At 41.0% G+C, this 23,018-nt stretch overlaps 1 protein-coding gene across 2 annotated transcripts in view; it reads right to left on the bottom strand.

Annotated features, from left to right (window-relative positions):
• The window catches only part of PDZRN4 (PDZ domain containing ring finger 4), a 253,740-nt gene that overhangs the window by 15,252 nt on the left and 215,470 nt on the right, over positions 1–23,018 (bottom strand). For both annotated transcript variants that reach the window (XM_077472343.1, XM_077472344.1), the window contains exon 5: positions 14,756–14,818. In XM_077472343.1, coding sequence (XP_077328469.1) covers positions 14,756–14,818 — 63 coding nt within the window. The remainder of the gene's footprint in view (positions 1–14,755; positions 14,819–23,018) is intronic.

The following is a 23,018-nucleotide window of genomic DNA, read 5'->3' as shown; positions in this document are numbered from 1 at the left end:
ACAATATTATACTAAGGGGTGCATTTAAAAACAAAATAAATCACATAGCTGTTGCTCCATCAAACTTGCAGGTAAATTTATTTAATGCAAATGAGCAGAATTAATTGTTCTCTAGCTATGTTCTCTGCAAAGTTATTGCCATTCATTGTGAATGGGGAAAATACTGCGTTACGGCCACTATATGGAGCTAAGGAGTATACTTACTTCCTATGTTAGTCTGCGGCATATAGTAGAGTTATGATGCAGAATCAAGGAATCATACGGAGAATTCGATTTTCAAAGTGGTTTTTATTTTCCCTAGAAATTTCAAAAAATTTGTATCAAGATGCATCCCCTTAAGGACTTCAATGAAGCATATAGCTAAGTTTGGGTTTCACAGAATTTAGGTAGGAACCCCCCACAAATCAAATCCTGGCCAGATTAGATCATTACCAATTCTGAATATCAAGAAAAATACTTCAATGTGGATAGGTATTTAGAAAAATATTCTGTTTTTAAAAAGGGATCATTTATTTTTTATTTTTTTAAGCCACAGGTTTTATTGTAGCAGAGTTTTGATAATTTATTTAAGTTACTACACAAACCATCTGGCCATAAGAAAAGACACAGTTGATGCAGAGGATGATCACTTTTGTTTCAAAACAAACAGTAAATGAATGTGATATGTGATCTTCATGCTGTTAACTTCTGCTGAAATGAGTAATGATATTGCCTAAGCTCATATCACCCCATCACAGCCCTGTCTACTAGTATACATGTTTTAGGAGATGCTATCTTTTCAGTGCAGACTATTTTTCATTTTGTTAGCCCTACAGGCTTATGGATAAATATATCTCAAAATAATGTGTATAATTTAAGATTAGCCCAAGTAGAGACAACTATTTCAAACAACATATGGTTCCTTTGATTCTCAGGGATATGTTTAACTTATATTACTGTAACGGTATTGGAAATTGTTTAGGACGTATACTTTTCACTTAATTGAATTGATATCTGAGATTCCCATAAAAGGGCAGTATGTCATTTCACATTAGCTCATTTTTACCCTGTGTACTAAAAAAACACTTAACTTCTAAGGCTGATGAATTATCTGATCATCATAACTGGATACTGAATTGCCAGTAAGGCCAATGAGGTTAGACCATAACTGCAACTGTCTAATGACAGTCTCTACTGACAGTAGATATCTTCAACATAGTAGCTCAGATACATCAGATATCACCATGACTTTTTAAAACTGATGTTGAATTATTCTTAGCCCTTGTACACACGGTCGGACGTTGGATTTTGTCTGACGGATTTTGTCCGAAACTGGTGTTGCATACACACGGTCGGACAAAGTTTTAGGAAAATCCAATCGTTCAGAACGTGATGGCGAAATTTCGTTACAACGGGACTACGTTCAGGCTAGTAGCCAATAGCTTTGGTCTAGGAATTTGATCTGAGCATGTGTGGCACTTTGTCCGATCGGAATTCTCTACACACAATCGGAAAAAGTCAGATCGGACCATGTTGTCGGAAAGTTTTATAGCCCAGCTCTAACACGTTGTCCGTCGGATATTCTGACGAAACAGTCCGATGGAGCCCACACACAGTCGGATTATCCGACAACACGGTACGATCAGACATTTTCCGTCGGAGTATCTGACCGTGTGTACAAGGGCTAAGATAGAAACTGTATGGAAAACAGAGGATCTAAGGTGACCAACAATTTCTTTGACTTTATTTGTTTGAATACTTATTCCAAGTTTGTGACCCAGAAGTCTTTAAAGCCAGTGTCAGGATAACAGCCAAGCAACTAGCTTCTGCAGAAGAAACCCTTCACCCTTATCACCCTTATTTCTTCTGTGAAAGTTGCAAAGATGTCTACTGTATGCAAGCTCTTTCAAGTTAAAGAATGATTCTGGGCATTGTCATGTTATACATAGTTATATTGAGCCAGCTTGGCCACTGTAATTATGTATGTGACATTCCTGGCTGATGCCACTGAAAGCTAAAAATCACTGAAGCTGACAATGCTACTTCAGTGATCTTTACTTGCTTCTGGGTCCAGTGGCTGCGTTCCTGCATTGTGAACACAGAAGGTCGCCTGCTCAGTATGGGCACCATTCAGAGAATGCTTTGCATTTTTTGAATTAATGCAAAGCATTGTCTCATTGTATGAGGTGGAGGGGCAGGGCAGTGATGGCTACCTCATCCAATCAGAGACTGCTTTGCATTCATTTAGAAAATGCAAAGACATTCTCTGAGTGGCTTCTATGCTGAGCAGCTGATCTCCTGTATTTACAATGCATCAGGCAACTGCTAAGCACAGGACCTGGAAGCAAGTGTAGATCACTGGAGTAGTGGTGTCTACCTCAGTGATTTGCAGCTTCCAGGGGCAAGGTATTTGTCCAAGGTGTGACTATGCATAACCTACCAATGGCTGAATTTCTTCTTTAACTCTTATTGATGTCTTTCTATGGTTTTTGTTCTCCACATAAGCAATGGTGTAGGGCAACACAAGAGCAACAACATATGTTACATACAAATATTAAGTTATTGTTACAGAGTTTAACCATTTCTTGACCAAGCTAAAGCCGAATGATGGCTACAGTGCAGTTGTCCAGTCCTGGTAGGGCCTCTGTTAACATTCTCCTAAAACCATCCCCCCCCCCCCCACCCCCCCATGCACTCGCCGTGGCATGCATCTGGCACGATCTGTGATTGCTGTGTCCTTTGGACACAGTTGATCATAGATCAGGGTAAAGGCCCAATCCCAACAGCCTTTTACCGTGTGATCAGCTGTGCCCAATCATAGCTGATTACAATCTAAACACACTTTCTGGTTATCTACATTTCTTTTCTCAAGCGCTGTCACAACGTGAGGAGAGGAGAGCCATTAACTGGCAAGTTTGACAGGGGACATCTACATTGATAATCAAAGCACTGATCATCAGTTTCTGATGATCAGTGCAGCCCCAACAGTGCCTATAAGTGCTCATCAGTGCTGCCTATCAGTTCCCCTTAGTGCTGCCTATCAGTGCCCATCAGTGCTGCCTATCAGTGCCTCCTCATCAGTGCTGCCTATTAGTGGCAATCAGTGCTGCCTATCAGTGCCAGCTATTAGTGCCCATCAGTGCAGCCTTATCAGTGCCTATCAGTGTGGCCTCATTGGTGCCACCTCATCAGTGCCCATCAGTGCAGCCTCTTCAGTGCACATCAGTGAAGGAGAAAAATTATTTGTTTGCAAAATGAAGCTAAGAAAAACCTTTTTTTTTTCAACATTTTCGGTCTTTTTTTGTTTGTTTAGGAAAAAATAAAAATCCAGTGGTGATTAAACACCACCAAAAGAAAGCTCTATTTGGGTGAAAAAAAAGATACACATTTCATATAAGTACAGCATGACCGCACAATTGTCATTTAAAGTGCGGAAGCACTGAAAGCTGAAAATTGGCCTGGGCAGGAAGGGGATGAAAGTGCCCAGTAGGTAATTAATTAAAGTGTGTCTGTGGTCAAAATGTAAAATCATATATTCATTTTCACATCGTATTCCAATTATTTTTAGCCTACTAACAATTAATCTGAATGATCTTAAAGTTTTCAAATTTACTTTGTGAAGATCCCCACACATTTACTTATTTGAAATCTGTGATACCTATTCACTATGCCCTGTGAGTAGGCACTGCTGTGCTGCACATTTCTCAAAGCCTGTCCTCTTAATTACCAAGGGGCCAAGAGGAGGGATTTCAGAAGGCAGAGTCAGTCCAGGAACAAATGCTTACAGGCAGTATGGTGCCATGGGATATGTAGTCCTTAAAAATTGAAAGTAAATAGCAGAAGAGAAGCTGCAAAGCCTCTTATTAGCAACTATTGTTTGTATTGCTAGTACAATGCTGAAGTTAAAATGAATATATATGCTGTGACCCTAGATGTCCTTTATTTTAATAATTCATAACATTGCCTTCACAGTTCATAAACTTACTTTTCCACATATTTAATAGTTATAGGGATTTTTAGAATAGCATGATTATTGGGTGACTTAACAAAAATTGCCTGAGGCAAGTTCTATTTCAATCGGTGCCATTGCCCAACCAATTCATTTTTATCCTTAATTTTTTCCAAGCAACTTAGAAAAAGAAAATGTAAAATCTGATTGGCTGTGCTCCAGCTGAAACAAAGTAAAGGCAAAGTTGATCTCAGACATTGTTTATTATTTTTTTCTATTATTGACTTGCACTGTAAGAAGGAGCAATAAAGCACAATCATGTGGCACTGCAAAGGTGGATGTAGATACTCCATAAGTTGAGCAAATATTACTGCCCTCATACAGATATAAAATTAAACATTCTATACAGAAACAAGTTGTAAAACAGTGACCCATTTTAATATCATTACTTTTTTTTTAAAGTTGATTTTTCAAAATGTTAATCTAAAAGACCTTGAAAGACCTATATATTTCTTTTAAGAGAGTAATGCTCAGTTTAGAAAGTATGTTAAAAACATTTTAATGAGGTAAAAAGTGATGTAAATGAAATGTGGTCACTTTTATTGAGGTAACGTTATAATTTAATTAAAATGTTTATGTATTTAAGAAGACATATCTCTGTAAGATTGTTCAAACTACCTTAGGATCACACTCATCTCACATTCTAGCAAAGTTATGCTGACAGTTCTACAAGCTAGGCTTCAGCAGCATGTGAACCGAGAGCTACAAGTACAAGCTGGATTTCGAAGAGGCAGAGGAACTAAAGATCAAATTGCCAACATTGGCTGGATCATGGAGAAAGCAAGGGAGTTCGAGAAGAATGCTTTTCTACTTTTGCTTTACTGACTACAGTAAAGCCTTTGATTGTTTGGATCACAAGATGTGGCAAATCCTGAAAGAAATGGGAATACTAGACCACCTCACCTGTCTTCTGAAAAAACCTGTATGCAAGTCAAGAAGCAACAGTTAGAACAGGACATGGAACAACTGACTTGTTCAAAATTGAGAAAGGAGTGCAGCAAGGATGTACATTATATTGTCACCCTACTTTTTAAACTAATATTCAGAGCACATAATGCAAAATGCCTGGTATCAATGAATCACAACCCGTAATTAAGATCGCCGGGAGAAATATCAACAATCTGAGATATGCAGACAATACCACACTAATGGCAGAGGGATAAGAAGAACTAAATAGTCTCTTAATGAAGGTGAAAGAGGAGAGCGCAAAAGCTGGCCTGAAATAGAACATTAAGAAAACTAAGATCACCATCACTCCTTGGCATATAGAAGGAGAAGAGATGAAAACAGTGACATATTTTATCTTCCTAGGCTCCAAGCAGATGCTTGCTTCTTGGGAAGAAAGCAATGGCAAACCAAGATATCACGCTATCAACAAAGTGCCATATAGTCAAATTTATGGTGTTCCCAGTAGTAACCTATGGCTGTGAAAGTTGGACCATAAGGAAGTCTGAACGCCGAAGAATTTATGCTTTTGAACTATGGTGTTGGAAAAGACTCTTGAAAGCCCACTGGACAGCAAGAAGATCAAACCAGTCAATCTTAAAGGAAATCAACCCTGAATATTTACTGGAAGTATAGATCCTGAAGCTGAAGCTCAAATACTTTGGCTAACTAATGCGAAGAAAGGACTAATCAGAAAATACCCTGATGCTGAGAAACATGGAAGGAAAAAGGAGAAGAAGGCAACAGAAAACAATATGGATAGATAGCATAATGGAAACAATGAACACAAAGTTAGCAAGTTCAGGAGGTAGTGGAGAACAGAAAAGCCTGGCGCTTTGGTCAATGAGGTTACTCATGCGGTAATGCGAAGCGAGGACTCATTGGAAAAGACCCTGATGCTGGGAAACATGGAAGGAAAAAGGAGAAGATGGCAACAGAAAACAAGATTGATAGCATCATCGAAATAATGAATATAAAGTTAAGCAACTCTAGGAGGTAGTGGAGGACAGAAAAGCCTGGGGGTTAATGTATAAAATGTGTGCTGTAAGAAAGATTATAATGCCCTTAGAAAGAAATCAGTATTTAACTATCATTCCTGCATTCCAAAATGAACCCTTTTAGTGTTAGTGCCAAGTCCGTACACAGTATGGACCTACAGAAGTGCCTGCAGGTGGCCAAGCCCGTATGGAGTATGGACCTCATTTCTCCCTCTGCTATAAACTTCTGGTCACTTCAGTTATTAACCCTAAATGTGACTGCCCCTCCCACCCATGCCACCGCTTCCCTGTCCCCTGCCACTCCACCTCCTGCCACTCCCTTTTATCTTAAACTGCCCCCTCTCCTTTCCTATTCCCTTCACCCCTTCTTCCCCCCAGCACTAATCTCGCCTCCACCCAATCTAAACCCCCTAAACCAGACCCCTGCAGCCACCATCATTAGCCGGCATCCCTTCTCTGCCGCTCTCGCCGGCTTCAAGTGCTGCATGGGGCTTGGGTGGACCCAGATGTGTCCCCCCACTAGTCAGATCACCCCCCCAACTGCCCCCACACCCCTGATTAATGGCTGCTCCGAGCGGCATCTCTCCTTCCTTCTCACCACCTGCAGCTTCTTCCTGCACTGATCTTCTATAATCTGTCAGGCTGGGGAGCGCAGGGGGGAGGGGGGAGCGGTGCTTGTGGTGGTGAAGTTGGGGCTTGTGGGACTTATGCCGCATACACATGATCGACCACAGTACGCCGGACAATTCGATCGCGTGTGGGCTCCAGCGGACTTTTTCATCGTAAAGTCCGGCGGACTTAGAAAGTAGTTTTGACTCAAAATTTGTCCGCCGGACTTGGCTTTCAGCGGACAATCCGTTCGTCAGTGTGCTAGTCCGGTGGACTAAGAATGACGCATGCTCTGAAGCAAGTACGAGAAGGAAGCTAATGGCTACTGGCTATTGAACTTCCTTTTTCTAGTCCCGTCGTACCTGCTGTACGTCATCGCGTTAGAAATCGCCGGACTTCCGGAGTGTCCGTGTGTGGCCAAGTCCATTCGTAATAAAGTCCGGCGGATTGTTTGCCAAATTGTTTGCTGGACCAAGTCCACCAGACAATTCGATCGTGTGTATGCGGCATTAGTAAATGTGTTCACCAACCCCCTGCACAATGGATATAGGCATCAATCGCTGCTATATCCACTGACACCTGATAATTGTAACCACGAGTGTTACAATGTATCAGACTGTCATTTTCTAAATGAATGGAATCTCTATACAGATTCCTCATTCATTCAAGTAAAGTGCTACAGAGAAAGGGACTATCTTAAGTCCCTTTCTCTGTCTCAAAAAAATAAATATGGGTGTCTGTGACCTCTGATATCTAGCCAAAGACCCCCCACCGCCCCCCCCCAAAAAAAAAATAATACGAAAAAAATAAAAAATAACAAAAAAAATGTAAAAAGTAAAAAAATTATTTTTTAAACACAAACATAGTAAGAATCCCCAGGTCCGCCCGCACTCACCCCTCCATGGTGACGCCCCCCCCACCACACTCACCCCTCACCGGCATCCTCAGCTTCTCCCCTCGGTCAATGCTATCCATCCTGTTTGGCCAGGAGAAGAAGCCAGAAGACAATAGCGAATATTAATTCGCTAGTCTCACAAGTGGGTGAGTTTGGGATGCAATGCTCTGCGCCCCAAACTCAACCTTTTTCAAGCCAATTAGATACTCAGGTTCTAATCATGTGGCTGAAAAAAAAATGAATTCAAACGTATGAGTCTGGCACCCTGTAGGGGGCGGGGCCCCAGCACCCCTAATAGACCGGTAAGACCCCTTTGACATGGAGCGGACTCTGTCAAGCAGATTTGCCTGCTCAGTGGGGATCTGTCTGCTAATCCCCGCTGAGCAGGCGGATGACAGGTCCGCGTCCACTCTGCTAATGCAGAGCGGTCACGGACACAGCTCGTATTCTCTATGGGATGGTCGGATGGAAATGGACTGCTTGTCCAGTTCCATGGGACACCATCTGATCTGCTAGATCCCTCCCATCCCTCTGTTTTTAGTGGACTGGACTTGATCGAATGCAGACAGGTGTAAATGGACAAATGTCTATTTACATCAGCCTCTCTATAGAGAACATTGGGTGGTCCGATTGGGCCCACCTAAAAAACAGACAGGCAGATCCGATCGGTGTGCTTGTGTGAAAGGGGCCTAAGGCCTTGTTCACACAGGGCATACACAGCGTACCTTTACAGGGATGCACAGGCTTTACGTACATCTCTGTGCATGCAGTCCCATTGATGTAATTTGGGATGCAGCACCTGAGCTGTTGCTCCCAATTTTACATCCATATAGGTCCACATGCATGTTCCTGAGCGCACACTATCTACATTCGGTTGTGTACCCACAGCCACACGGATGTCAATTTGGGAACAGCAGCTATGCCTGTGCAGCCGTTGCATCCCAATTGACATAAATGGGACTGCCTGTATGGGGATGCATGGAACACCTGTGCATTCCTGTGTGGGTAAACATGGCCCTCCATGGGTGTACACTTAAAGAATATTGTTTTGATAAACATTTGCACAAATATCGTGCTGCCTTAAAAATCTGTAGCACCTTTACCATGTGTTTTCAGAAAATATATGGTTTGGGGGGACTTTTCTGAAATTCTGAAAGCTATAAGCGAAAAAGAAAAACCTCCAGATTTTCTAAAACGTTTGCGTACCTCTGATTTTCACTATTTCTCAAAAATGCACAATTTAAAATGTACAAATATGTGTTATTTATTAACTCAATACAGGTTAAGCTTTTATATTTAGTAGGGATTTAGCAGGGATTTTGTAAAATTAGCTGTGTTTTTATCTGCTAACAATTTAAGGTATTTTTTGCAACTATACTGGTTTGATAAACATTTGCACAAATACCACGGGGTCTAAAAAATCTGTAGCACCTTATTTTTATTCTAGAGATCATATGCTTTCAGAAAATATATGGTTTTGGGGATCTTTCACAAATTCTTAAAGCTGTAAGAGAAAAATTAAAACCTTCAGATTTTGTGAGAAATTTGGATATTTACATTTTTGTGTACTTTCGATTTTCACTATTTTGCAAAAAGGCGCAATGTAAAAATTAAATTTTTTTGTTATTTATTAACCCCATACAGGTTAAGTTTTGACATTTAGTAGGGATTTAGCAGTAATTTTGTAAAATTAGCTATGTTTTTATCTGCTAATAATGGTTTCAGTGAATTTATTGCAAATATATTTGGTTTGATAAACATTTGCGCAAATACCACGTGGTCCAAAAAATCTGTAGCACCCTCTTTTTATTCTACTGATCATGTGCTTTCAGAAAATATATGGTTTGGGGGTCTTTGACAAACTCTGAAAGCTATAAATGAAAAATAAAAAAATCAAAGGAAAAATTGCAAAAAATTGTCTGGCCACCTGAGTGTAAAAAATAGAGCACAGGGCCCAGCAGCGAAAGGGTTAAAACTAAAACAAGGATTAGCTGATCAGTTGCTATGAGCAACACAATAGTTTCTCATTATTTTGATTTTCCTACATCAGCACCCTAGTGTCCGAGTACAGTTCATCTCCATGGCCCAATCTCTTATAATACAAATAATGAAAAAATGGTGATCAAAATGCAGTGGTTTGTTTTCAATTACAATGTGTTTTTAATGCAGCCAAACTCTGCTTTTTTCAGTCTTTCCAGTTCACAACTGCACAGCTAATTATGATAATTGAATCTGGTCGGTCTTCAGTTTGCCCAGATCATACATTTCTTTAATAGCTAGTATGATCATAAAAATATGCAGTAATCCTTGTGTCATAGCAAAGGCTTTTGGGGCTATCAGATGTGGATCATTAGCTTTTCTACCATACAGTACAGTACTTCAAAAAACAAATTACATACATAGTAGAGGATATTTTTAGATCCTATATGTTATTAAAGATGCATATTAAGTGGTAAAATCCTGCTGCTGCTGTTGACTGTATCATTTTTTTCAGGTAATATTTAACCACACCTGCATACAAATAATATTGATGTGTGTTTAAAGATTTACTTTGGCTATTTTTGGCAAATTTAGATAAGATAGCTTTTGGCTGGTTTTGAAACAGACTGTGAATGGATCTTAACCAATTCAGCCCTGGAAGTATTGGCTGCCCAATGACCAGGGTTAACTGTGTTCTCTATGTGTGTGTTTTTATTGTAGGGGGAGGGGACTGACTAAAGGAGAGGAGATGACAGATCGTGGTTCCCAGCTCATAGAAACTCATGATCTCTCCCCCCTCTCCTCATAGGACTGGGATGTGTGTGTTTACACACACATGTCCCTGTTCTGTCTCTCGTGCCCATGATTGCCCATGGCCGTCGGTCATCGCGACCACTGGCCACGAGCATCAGCACCCCTGCTGTGCAGCGGGTGCACTCGTGTCTGCTATTCTGCTTAAAGGGACCTACGTATAGCTACGGCGGTTCGCAGGATCATGCCAACCTGCCACAGTATAATTATGGTGGCTGGTAAGCAATTTGTTAAATTATATTCAGAATTATTGTTAATCATTATAGTAATAGAAAACTTCTGACTGCTATGTAGTATAGGAGAATACAATAATATGGCAGTGAAATGCAGCAATAGCTCTTGTTTTAGAAATCTAAATAAATACTTATCTATAAGAAGTATGGTGTGGGTGTCTGATGGAAGAACTGCTTATATTGTTCTATATAGTGACCTATAGGTTTGTTTGTGGGAAGTTAAACCTGCTACAAACGAATAGTTTTTTTTTTCAACACTGCGGGTAGAGCGGAAAAAAAAACTGACAGCTCTGATTGGAGCTGCTGTACATGTTAGTGCAGTGATATCCCCTGCTGTTCTTTTGTGTTTTGACAGGGCGGCGCCAGAACACTCTAATCAGCACTCTCAGCCAAATGGCTGACTTCTGTCAGGCCAGTTGACATACACAGAGGCCGAATGGTTTTTATTAAACCAGTCAATGTCTTCCAACATTTTACCCTTGTGTACTAAGCATTAGCTGGTTTCCTAGGGTGCCCAGTGGGAAGAGGTTAGAAAAAGCTTAACAGTTGCCCAAGCATTTCTGAGCTTTGCCCCCCACCTTGTGTTGTAAATAATTTACCATGTAACCAATGACCATTAACTGGTGGGAATGTCATAGCAGCCAGACAGCAAAGAGTGGTAGGGGCGACAGGTCCTCCGATAGTGAGGTGGTTGGTGCTTTGGTCCTCTCCCTAGTTGTTGGTTCCCCAAAAGTACACAGGACCATATAGACCCTGCCAGGTACAGAAGAATAAGGAGTTAATTAGGTGCACACATATGGTTAGTGCTTGGTGCATGGAGGGATCCCATTCTGTCACTGTTAGTGAGGTGGCAGTGTAGTGCTGGACTGGTTGTGCAGGAAATAAGATCAGCAGTGTCCCCCTCTAAATGCTACATTCAGGAGACAAGGTGTGGTTCACAGGAAGAAATTAATGTGTCACGTGTGTTTCTAATCTGGTGTTTCTTCCCTAATATTGAGTTCACATGACCGCCGGCCTGCTTGGCATTAAAGAGGTACCCCCATGTGCAGGGAAAGTAGGCACTTCCCATTTTTGCAAGGCAATATCATCAAAAGAAAAAAAGAAAGCTTTATATATTTTGTTATTGCCAGAATGCAGGCCCATAGCAGAAATGTAATATTAGTTCTGGTCCATATGAGCTAAAGAGGTGTGAAAGTTGAAGTGGCTAAAAGCCTGGAAGTTCTAAACTCAACTTTCAACCAAGTGTGTTTATTTTTTAAAGCATTATTTACACACATTTTCAATTAGCTTTATTGGCCCCATATTTGACTCTGTTGTAACGCTATTAACATGATGATACGATTTGTGAAAATTTGTTTTATGTACTTGCTAACAACTGTGGATTTCATTCATATTAGGGTTTGATGGACAAACTTTTCCTTTTGCCCATGAATACCAGTAAGATTCTACATTTTAAAACAGCATAATAACTAAATTCAATTTAAAACTAATAGCAGCAAAAAGGGTTCTTCAGCTAGGCCTGCTTTGCAAGTGGTTGTGTGTTGCTCACCAATTTGTCAAACTTGAATACACCAACTAAAGGATAGAGTATAGAAATCAATGGTGTGTCATTTTTTATGTATATACACTCACAACATGCAATTTAAAATAACATTGCATCAGAAAAAAATTCACAGAAAAAAGCAGTTGCCAAAAAATCTGACTGTAACGTTCTTCTGTTGAGCCTGATGTCTGGGCTATGGAAATCTTTGAGTGTGTCTGAATTCTGGCTGCCCCAGTCCACAAATGCACCTGTCAGAATAACTGGCTTGTTAAAAAAGGCCAAGCAAAAGCCTACTATATGGACTTTAAAGATAGTTGTTCCAGCCTGGGTGACAAAAATTAAAAGTCAGCAGCTACAAATACTGTAGCTGCTGACTTTTAATATTAGGGCACTTACCTGTCCTGGGAGCCCACAATGTCGGCATCACAGCCGATTTCGGGATCGACTCCCAGATACTGCCGCCGCCACTGGTAGGGGAACCCGTCAGGGAAGCCTTTCGGCTTCACAGCTGGTACCCTACTGTGCATGCGTAAAGCGAGGTGGGCTTTCTAACTGGCAAGGGAAGGAAGAGGGAGGCTAAACTTCCGGGAGATCGGGCTGCGGCCCGTCTTCAGAAGTAGTGAAGGGGACCTGTCAAAAAAACCCTCCCACTAAAAGGTGCCAAATGTGTCACAGGAGAGGGAGGAACTCTACTTTAAGTAATTGTTGAAGTAGGCAAAACTGTGTCTTTTGTTTACTGCTACAGTATGTATATATATATATATATATATATATATCTATCTATCTATCTATCTATCTATCTATCTACATATATATATATATATATATATATATATATATATATATATATATATATATATATATATATATATATATATATATATATATATATATATATATACACCGGCAGTCCCTGAGTTACAAACATCTGACTTAAACATCTGACTTACAGTATCTCACAAAAGTGAGTACACCCCTGACATTTTTGTAAATATTTTATTATATTTTTTGATTTGACAACACTGAGGAAATGACACTTTGTTGCAATGTAGAGTAGTGAGTGTACAGCATGTATAACAGTGTGAATTTGCTGTGCCCTCAAAATAACTCAACACACAGCCATTCATGTCTGAACTGCTGGCAACAAAGTGAATACATCCCTAAGTGAAAATGTCCAAATTGGGCCCAAAGTGTCAATATTTTGTTTGGACGCCATTATTTTCCAGCACTGCCTTAACCCTCTTGGGCATGGAGTTCACCAGAGCTTCACAGATTGCCACTGGAGTCCTTTTCCACTCCTCCATGATGACATCATTGAGCTAGTGGATTGTAGAGACCTTGTCTGTTTAAGGATGCCCCACAGATGTTCAATAGGATTTAGGTCTGGAGACATGCTTGGCCAGTTGGGGTCATTATAATGTTGGAATACTGCCCTGCAGTATACTGTAAATAGGCCTCCTTCTTACAAACGGAGGGAGACAACAGGAAGTGAGAGCAAATCTACCCCTAGGAAGGGAAATTCATTACTATAAGTGCTCGTTCACACTACCGCGACTTGTCAGGCGACTTAGCCGCCTGACAAGTTGCGCTTCATTCGGTACTATGGAACCATTCTAATAGGAGCGACTCAGGTCGCTTCGACTTAGAAAAAGTTTGCTGTACTATTTTTGGGGCGGCTTCAGGCGACCTGCATTGACTTCTATACAGAAGTAATTTTGCAAGTCGCTGCTGAAGTCGTGTGCAGGTCGCGTCTGTGAGTCACGCTGCAAGTCGTGTCGCCCCTGTCTGAACTGGCACTAAGAGTTATCATGAGAAAGGGGTGTCTCCACTGAAGCTTTATAAGTCTTTGTTTCCATGACAACCTAAAATGTTCAAAATCCAATTGTCACAGGGACAGAACATGAGGTGAAATCTTCTGAACAAGAGCACAGACAGCAAAACAAACATTACAGGGGTGTTAACCCTTCACTATTCTATCCAAATTTTAAAAATATTTTTTTTGACTGCTTCTCTGATTAATGCTCTACTTGTCCAGTCTGTCAGTTTAGGTGGACGGTCATGTCTTGGTAGGTTTGCAGTTGTGCCATACTCTTTCCATTTTCCGATGATGGATTGAATAGCGCTCTGTGAGATGTTCAAAGCTTGGGATACTTTTATATTACATAATCCTACTTTAAACTTCTCCACAACTTTATCCCTGACCTGTCTGGTGTGTTCCTTGGCCTTCATGATGCTGTGGAAAATTTCAAGGGGTATGAATACTTTTTCAAGGCACTGTACCTCCCACTGCCAACACTGCCCTTTCTGTGACAGTGGATCCCCTCCCTACACCCGCTATCACTTTTTGAAAATAGTGTAGATGTACGGGTCACCTGTGAATTAAATAACTACAAGTAACGTCTTCAACCGTACCAGACGTACTTGTAGTTTGAATGGGCTGCGAGCATGCTGCTCTGTACACTCGCAGTACATTAAGTCTTCCTCTAGCTTTACAAATGTAAGCCCATATGTGGTTACAGAAACAAAGCTAGAGGAGCATGACACTGCACTCCCGATCTACTGATTGCAGGTGCAATGCTCTGCAGGCTCCATTAAAAAAAATATTGAATGCACGTTTTTTAACCTTAGCTTCTAAAATATTTGCTTTTAATTATGACTCCTGAGATTATGTCATTGTTTTGCAGCATGGATTACTTTATTGCATGACACATTTTAAAAAATAGAGTAGCAAATAAAGAAGCTTCTGACACTGACCTGCAAAATCCTGTCTCCTTCTCGAATGCGACCATCTCTTGCTGCAATACTTTCTGGAGCGACCTAAATGAAAATGAGAAATGAAGGGCAGGAGAATAAAGGTTTTAGCTTATTGGTGAATAATTTCCTATTATACAAGTATACAAGTATAAACAACTGTCAAGTAGATGCTAGATTTCATGCTTTAACATTTTTAGGGATCTATAGAGGCAAAGTACGATGGTTCTCTTTTGCAGATTGAAGAGTGTCCATAGACAGGGAAATTTCCTGGCAAGAACGAGTAATGAGATGTCTGCCCATTCTCAATGCACTGCGTTTCCCTGTGACCCAACTCTTCTCTTCTTACTGAAAAAAACAATAATATAATACGGTGCACTCTGGATACAAAAATCCGAAATAGTGGGGGGGGGGAGTGAGAAAGGAACAATAGATGTATCAGTTTTCTTTTTCAATGGTGATTAATCCATGTGAGGAAACAAAGTATTAACAACAATAAAAACGATATTAAAATAATATAAAAAAAACTGTCCATGGAGGGCTGCCAGTTCCAAGTTAGAAATGCACAAAAACTCTGGAATAGACAATTGACAAAGAAACAGCGCCCTCTAAGTGCAGTAAGCAAGCTTAATTTAATAAAAATAATAGATTAAAATCCACTCACAAAAGTGTTTTTACAATTGGGCATATAATGTCATCTGCTCATAATGACCAGGTGGGAGGGAGAAAGTCCGGTATGGATTAGCGGTTGCTATGGCTCCGTGGTACGGAGTGTGAGCTGTGTACGCCAGTGATCGCCTTCCTGATCACCCGGAAGCACCGTGAACCAGCAGTGTGCCCTGGACATAGGATCGCACCACGGAGCCATAGCCACTGCTACATCCATACTGGACTTTCTCCCTCCCACCTGGTCGTTATGAGCGGATGACACTATATGCTCAAATGTAAAAACACTTTTGTGAGTGGATTTTAATCTATTATTTTTATTAAATTAAGCTTGCTTACTGCACTTAGAGGGTGCTGTTCCTGTGTCCTTTCTCTTCTTACTGACACATATAATAGATGAAAGTGTCACACTTAGACTGCTTTCACACTGAGGCGATTTACAGGTGCTATATCGCTAAAAATAGCACCTGTATAGCGCCTGTAAAGAGCCTCTCCTGTCTCTCCAGTGTGAAAGAGTGAGTGCTTTCACACTGGAGCGGTGTGCTTGCAGGACGGTAAAAAAAAGTTCAGCAACCAGCATCTTTGCAGCACTGTAGGAGAGGTGTACACACTGCTCCTAATGCGCCTCTGCCCATGGAAATCAATGGGCAGCGCCACCAAACCACTGCATCGGCGCTTTGTGGGAGGTTTTTTCGGCTGCTAGTGGGGGTTAAAAGCACCCTGCTAGTGGCCGAATAGCGCCGCTAAAATGACGGTAAAGCGCCACTAAAAATATAACTGACGCCGACGCCCCCAACGCTCCAGTGTGAAAGTAGTCTTATGTATTTTCTTGTTTTTCATCTGTAAAAGGGAATATTCAGCACCTGCTAGCTTCCTGCTAGAAAAACGCTGTTACTGCTCCCTAAAAAAGACCCATATGAATTAGTCTTTACCCAATTATGACAAGCTATGGTAGATCCTACCAATTGTTTTTCAAAAATCAAACCATTTATTACTACTTCAAATTTTTCATGTATAAGTATCTGAATGCATAATCATTTTTAAAGCATTTGTAGGGATCTGTTGCCCTCTACTGTTAGCTGCTAATACACATTATGTATAACTATGTATTAACACTTCCTGTCCTGGGGAGAGACTTTGAAAACCCCAGAAGGAGGGAGTAAAGAGGAATAGAAAGTCTCAGCCACATGTCCTGTCCAAGGGAGTTGCTGCTGTTGTATTTTTACCCACACCAGAAGTGGAGACTAGTATGCAAGTATTCCTATGTTCTAATAGTTTAACTGCAGCTGCCAATAGCTCAATAGCTTCTTGAGTAGGCATCTGAATCCTTATGATAGACAAATTATCTATATGTCCTATTGTGTATATCTCACATGCACAGTGCCTGATAGCTAAACAATAGTCGGAGGATTCCTCCCTTCGTGACTGCTGAACTTGTCTTTAGGTCAATGACAGAAAAACAGAAACCACGTCATTCTCAGGTGCCCCTGCAACTGGACTTTGCTGCAACATGCAACATTCATCTGGAGGTATCCCCATTACTAGACATATACAGTATCTCACAAAAGTGAGTACACCCCTCACATTTTTGTAAATATTTTAATATATCTTTTCATGTGACAACATTGACAAAATGGCACTTTGCTGCAATGTAAAATAGTCAGTGTACAGCTTGTATAACAGTATACATTTCTGTCCCCTCAAACTAACTCAACACGCAGCCATTAATGTCTAGACCACTGGCAACAAAAGTGAGTACACCCCTAAGTGAAAATGTCCAAATTGGGTCCAAAGTGTCAATATTTTTTGTGGCCGCCATTATTTTCCAGCACTGCCTTAACCCACTTGGGCATGGAGTTCACTAGAGCTTCACAGGCTGTCACTTGAGTCCTCTTCCACTCCTCCATGACTACATTACGGAGCTGGTGGATCTTAGAGACCTTGCACTTCTCCACCTTCTGTTTGAGGATGCCCCACAGATGCTCAATAGGGTTAAGGTCTGGAGACATACTTGGCCAGTCCATCACCTTTACCCTAAGCTTCTTTAGCAAAGTGGTTGTCATCTTGGAGGTGTGTTTGGGGTCGTTATCATGTTGGAATACTGCCCTGTGGCCCAGACTTCGAAGGGAGGGGATCATGCTCTGCTTCAGTATGTCGCAGTACATTTTGGCATCCATGATTCCCTCAATGAACTGTAGCTCCCCATTGCTGGCAGCCCCAGACCATGACACTCCCACCACCATGCTTGACTGTAGGCAAGACACACTTGTCTTTGTTCTCCTCCCCTGTTTGCCACCACACACGCTTGACACCATCTTAACCAAATAAGTTTATCTTGGTCTCATCAGACCACAGGACATGGTTCCAGTAATCCATGTTCTTAGTCTGCTTGTCTTCAGCAACCTGTTTGTAGGCTTCCTTGTGCATCATCTTTATAAGTGGCTTCCTTCTGGGACGACAGCCATGCAGACCAATTTGATGCAGTGTGCGACATATGGTCTGAGCACTGACAGTCTGATACCCCTACCCCTTCAACCTCTGCAGCAATGCTGTAAGCACTCATACATCTATTTCCCAAAGGCAACCTTTGGATATGACGCTAAGCATGTGCACTCAACTTCTTTGGTCGACCATGGCAAGGCCTGTTCTGAGTGTCCTGTTAAACCGCTGTATGGTCTTGGCCAGCGTGCTGCAGCTCAGTTTCAGGGTCTTGGCAATCATCTTATAGCCTAGGCCATCTTTATGTAGAGCAACAATTCTTTTTTTCAGATCCTCAGAGAGTTCTTTGCCATGAGGTGCCATGTTGAACTTCCAGTAACCAGTATGAGCGTGAGAGCGCTAACACCAAATTTACCACACCTGAGACCTTATAACACTAATGAGTCACATGGCACTGGGGATGGAAAATGGCTAATTGGGCCCAATTTGGACATTTGCACTTAGGGGTGTACTCACTTTTGTTGCCAGTGATTTAAACATTAACCTCCCTGGCGCTTTTCCGGAGTGTGGCTCAGATTAAATTTCAGTACTATTAGGGGTAACCTCGAGCCACACTGGGGATTGCATTGCAGGATCCTGGTGCGTTATACTTACCTTGTCCCCAGGATCCTGTGATGTCCCCCCGCTGTGTACGTGGGCTCTGTCCTCCGTCCAATGCCTCTCTGCGTCCCGGGCTTCGTTACCTGCGAGCGTTGTGACGCACAGGGGCGGAGCCCGGTGGCAAATTCAAAAAAATTAAAAATCATAATAAATACAGTACAGTGCAATCTTACAGATTACATTCTGTATGAAATTATTTCACATCCCTGTTTTATATGATATATACTGTTCTTTCTGCCTGGAAACTGGAGATTGTCCATAGCAACCAAAAAAGTGTCCCTTTACGTCAAAAGTAGTTTTAGACCAGCTAGAAAAACAGTGATAGTAAATTAGAACACTTGCAGAATTGAGCGCTAGTAAATCATGGGGGAATTAATTTTATTATTAATATATTATTATTTTTTATAATTATTTATATTTATTTATTATATTATAATTTATGATCTTGTGTTTCAAAATTCATCATACCCACAATATCTACTAGACTCTTGTTTGGACAGATTTAAGTGTGTTATTGCTAAGAATTACAGGCCTACAATATAAAACACCAATCATACCACCAGGGGAGGTTAATGGCTGTGTGTTGAGTTATTTTGAAGGGACAGCAAATGTACATTGTTATACAAGCTGTACACTCACTACTTTACATTGTAGAAAAGTGTAATTTCTTCAGTGTTGTCACATGAAAAGATATAGTAAAATATTTACAAAAATGTGAGGGGTGTACTCACTTTTGTGAGATACTGTATACAGTGCCTTAACCACTTAAGGACTGCCTCACGCCGATATACGTCGGCAGAATGGCATGGCTGGGCACAATCACATACCAGTACGTGATTCTTTAAGTGCCCAGCTGTGCTCGTGACCGTGGCTGAAGAACGAGGAGAGGTCTGTGTAAACAAACCTCTCCCCGTGCTTCCCTGTGTAGCTGTCACGATCGTCTCTTCCCTTTTATAGTGAAGGACGATCAGTGACGTCACATACCAGGCCACGCCCCCCTACGATAAAAAAAAAAACACATAACGTCATACATAACACTATACTACCCCCTAGTGGTTAACTCCTTCACTGCCAGTGTCATTTACACAGGAATCAATGCATTTAAATAGCATTGATTTCTGTATATCTGACAATGGTCCCAAAAATGTGTCAAAAATGTCCGATGTGTCCGCCATAATGTCGCAGTCACAATAAAAATCGCTGATTGCCGCCATTACTAGTAAAAATAAAAATATTAACAAAAATGCTATAAAACTATCCCCTATTTTGTAAACGCTATAACTTTTGCGCAAACCAATTAATAATCGCTAATTGCAATATTTTTTACCAAAAATATGTAGAAGAATACGTATCGGCCTAAACTGAGGGAAAAAAACGTTTTTTTATATATTTTTTGGGGATATTTATTATAGCAAAAAGTAAAAAATATTGCATTTTTTTCAAAATTGCCGCTCTATTTTTGTTTATAGCACAAAAAATAAAAACCACAGAGGTAATCAAATACCACCAAAAGAAAGCTCTATTTGTGGGAAAAAAAGGACGCCAATTTTGTTTGGGAGCCACGTCGCACACGACCACACAATTGTCAGTTAAAGCGACGCAGTGCCGAATCGCAAAAAGGGGCCTGGTCCTTTGGCTGCAAATTGGTCCGGGGCTTAAGTGGTTAAAAACCCCTTGAAATTTTCCACATTTTGTCACGTTACAACCAAAAACGTAAATGTATTTTATTGGGATTTTATGTGACAGACCAACACAAAGTGGCACATAATTGTGAAGTGGAAGGAAAATATTAAATGTTTTTCACAATTTTCTACAAATAAATATGTGAAAAGTGTGGTGTGTATTTATATTCGGCCCCCCCTGTGTCAATACTTTGTAGAACCACCTTTGACTGCAATTACAGCTGCAAGTTTTTTTGGGGGATGTCTTTTCCAGCTTTGCACATCTGGAGATTCTACTTTGCAAAATGGCTCAAGCTCCATCAGACTGGATAGAGAATGTCTATGAACAGCAATTTTCAAGTCTTACCATAGATTCTAAATTGGATTTAGGCCTGGACATTGACTGGGCCGTTCTAACACTGTTTTGCTGGAAGGTGAACCTCCACCCCAGTCTCAAGACTTTTGCAGACTCTAATGCCGCATACACACGACCGGACTTTCCGGCAGACTAGGTCAGACGGTCTTCCCGACTGACTTTTCAGCGGAGTTTTGACGGACTTTCGAACTAACAGACTTGGCCACACACGAACGTTTTTCCATTGGAAAGTCCGTTCGTTTTGAACGTGATGACGTAATACGGGACTAAAAAAAGAAGTTCAATAGCCAGTAGCCAATAGCTTCCCTTGCGTTGTATTTGGTCCGTCGGACCAGCATACAGACTAACAGTTTTCCCCATAGGAATTGAGTCCGTTGGACAGATTTGAAACATGTTCTATTTCTAGGTCCTTTGGATTTTTAAAATGAAAAAAATCAGTTTAGCCCACACACGATCGGACTGTCCGACGGACTGATTCCGTCGGACCTAGTCTGCCAGAAAGTCCAGTCATGTGTACACGGCATAAGACTGCCTTGTATTTGGCTCCATCCATCTTCTCATCAACTCTGATCAGCTTCCCTGTCCCTGCTGAAGAAACGCATCCCCACAACATGATGTTGCCACCACAATGTTTCAAGGTGGGGATGGTGTGTTCAGAGTTATGTGCAATGTTAGATTTCCACCACACATAGCATTTTGCTTTTAGGCCAAAAAGTTCAATTTTGGTCTCATCTGACCAGAGCACGTTCTTCCACATGTTTGCTCTGTCCCCCTCATGGCTTCTCATAAACTGCAAACGGGACTTCTTATGGCTTTCTTCTTGCCACCCTTCCATAAAGGCCAGATTTGTGGAGTGCACAACCAATGGTTGTCCTGTGGACAGATTCTCCCACCTGAGCTGTGGATCTCTGCAGCTCCTCCAGATTTACCATTGGCCTCTTGGTTGCTTCTCTGATTAATGCTCTGCTTGCCCGGCCTGTCAGTTTAAGTGGACGGCCATGTCTTGGTAGGTTTGCAGTTGTGCCATACTCTTTCCATTTTCCAATGATGGATTGAACAGTACTCTGTGAGATGGTCACAGCTTAGGATACCTTTTTATAATCTAACCCTGCTTTAAACTTCTCCACAACTTTATTCCTGACCTGTCTGGTGTGTTCCTTGGCCTTCATGATGCTGTTTGTTCACTAAGGTTCTCTAAAAAACCTCTGATGGCTTCACAGAACAGCTGTATTTATACTGAGATTAAACTATGCATAGGTGGACTCTATTTATTTATTAGGTAACTTCTGAAGGCAATTGATTCCACTAGATTTTAGGTATCAGAGTAAAGGGGGCTGAATACAAATGCATGCCACACTTGTCAGATATGTAGTTGTAAAAAATTTAAAAAATTTCCACTTTGTGTTGGTCTAACACATAAAATCCCAATAAAATACATTTACGTTTTGGTTGTAACATGACAATATATAAATTATAAGGGGTATGAATTGAATACTTTTTCAAGGCATTATATATATATACACTACCGTTCAAAAGTTTGGGGTCACCCAAACAATTTTGTGTTTTCCATGAAAAGTCACACTTATTCACCACCATACGTTGTGAAATGAATAGAAAATAGAGTCAAGACATTGACAAGGTTAGAAATAATGATTTGTATTTGAAATAACATTGTTTTTACATCAAACTTTGCTTTCGTCAAAGAATCCTCCTTTTGCAGCAATTACAGCATTGCACACCTTTGGCATTCTAGCTGTTAATTTATTGAGGTAAGCTGGAGAAATTGCACCCCACGCTTCTAGAAGCAGCTCCCACAAGTTGGATTGGTTGGATGGGCACTTCTGGCGTACCATACGGTCAAGCTGCTCCCACAACAGCTCAATGGGGTTCAGATCTGGTGACTGTGCTGGCCACTCCATTACCGATAGAATACCAGCTGCCTGCTTCTGCTGTAAATAGTTCTTGCACAATTTGGAGGTGTGTTTAGGGTCATTGTCCTGTTGTAGGATGAAATTGGCTCCAATCAAGCGCTGTCCACTGGGTATGGCATGGCCTTGCAAAATGGAGTGATAGCCTTCCTTATTCATTTATTTAATGAAGATGCCAGTTGGGGACCTGTGAGGCGTCTGTTTCTCAAACTAGAGACTCTAATGTGCTTATCTTCTTGCTTAGTTGTGCAACGCGGCCTCCCACTTCTTTTTCTACTCTGGTTAGAGCCTGTTTGTGCTGTCCTCTGAAGGGAGTAGTACACACCGTTGTAGGAAATCTTCAATTTCTTTGCAATTTCTCGCATGGAATAGCCTTCATTTCTAAGAACAAGAATAGACTGTCGAGTTTCAGATGAAAGTTCTCTTTTTCTGGCCATTTTGAGCGTTTAATTGACCCCACAAATGTGATGCTCCAGAAACTCAATCTGCTCACAGGAAGGTCAGTTTTGTAGCTTCTGGAAGGAGCTAGACTGTTT

This window comes from Lithobates pipiens, unplaced genomic scaffold, assembly GCF_037356315.1.
Source record: "Lithobates pipiens isolate NorthernLeopardFrog02 unplaced genomic scaffold, aLitPip1_a1.2 Scaffold_8, whole genome shotgun sequence".
Lineage (NCBI taxonomy): Eukaryota > Metazoa > Chordata > Amphibia > Anura > Ranidae > Lithobates > Lithobates pipiens.
The sequence above is the reverse complement of the archived record's forward strand: the minus strand, read 5'-3'. Positions and strand labels throughout refer to the sequence as shown.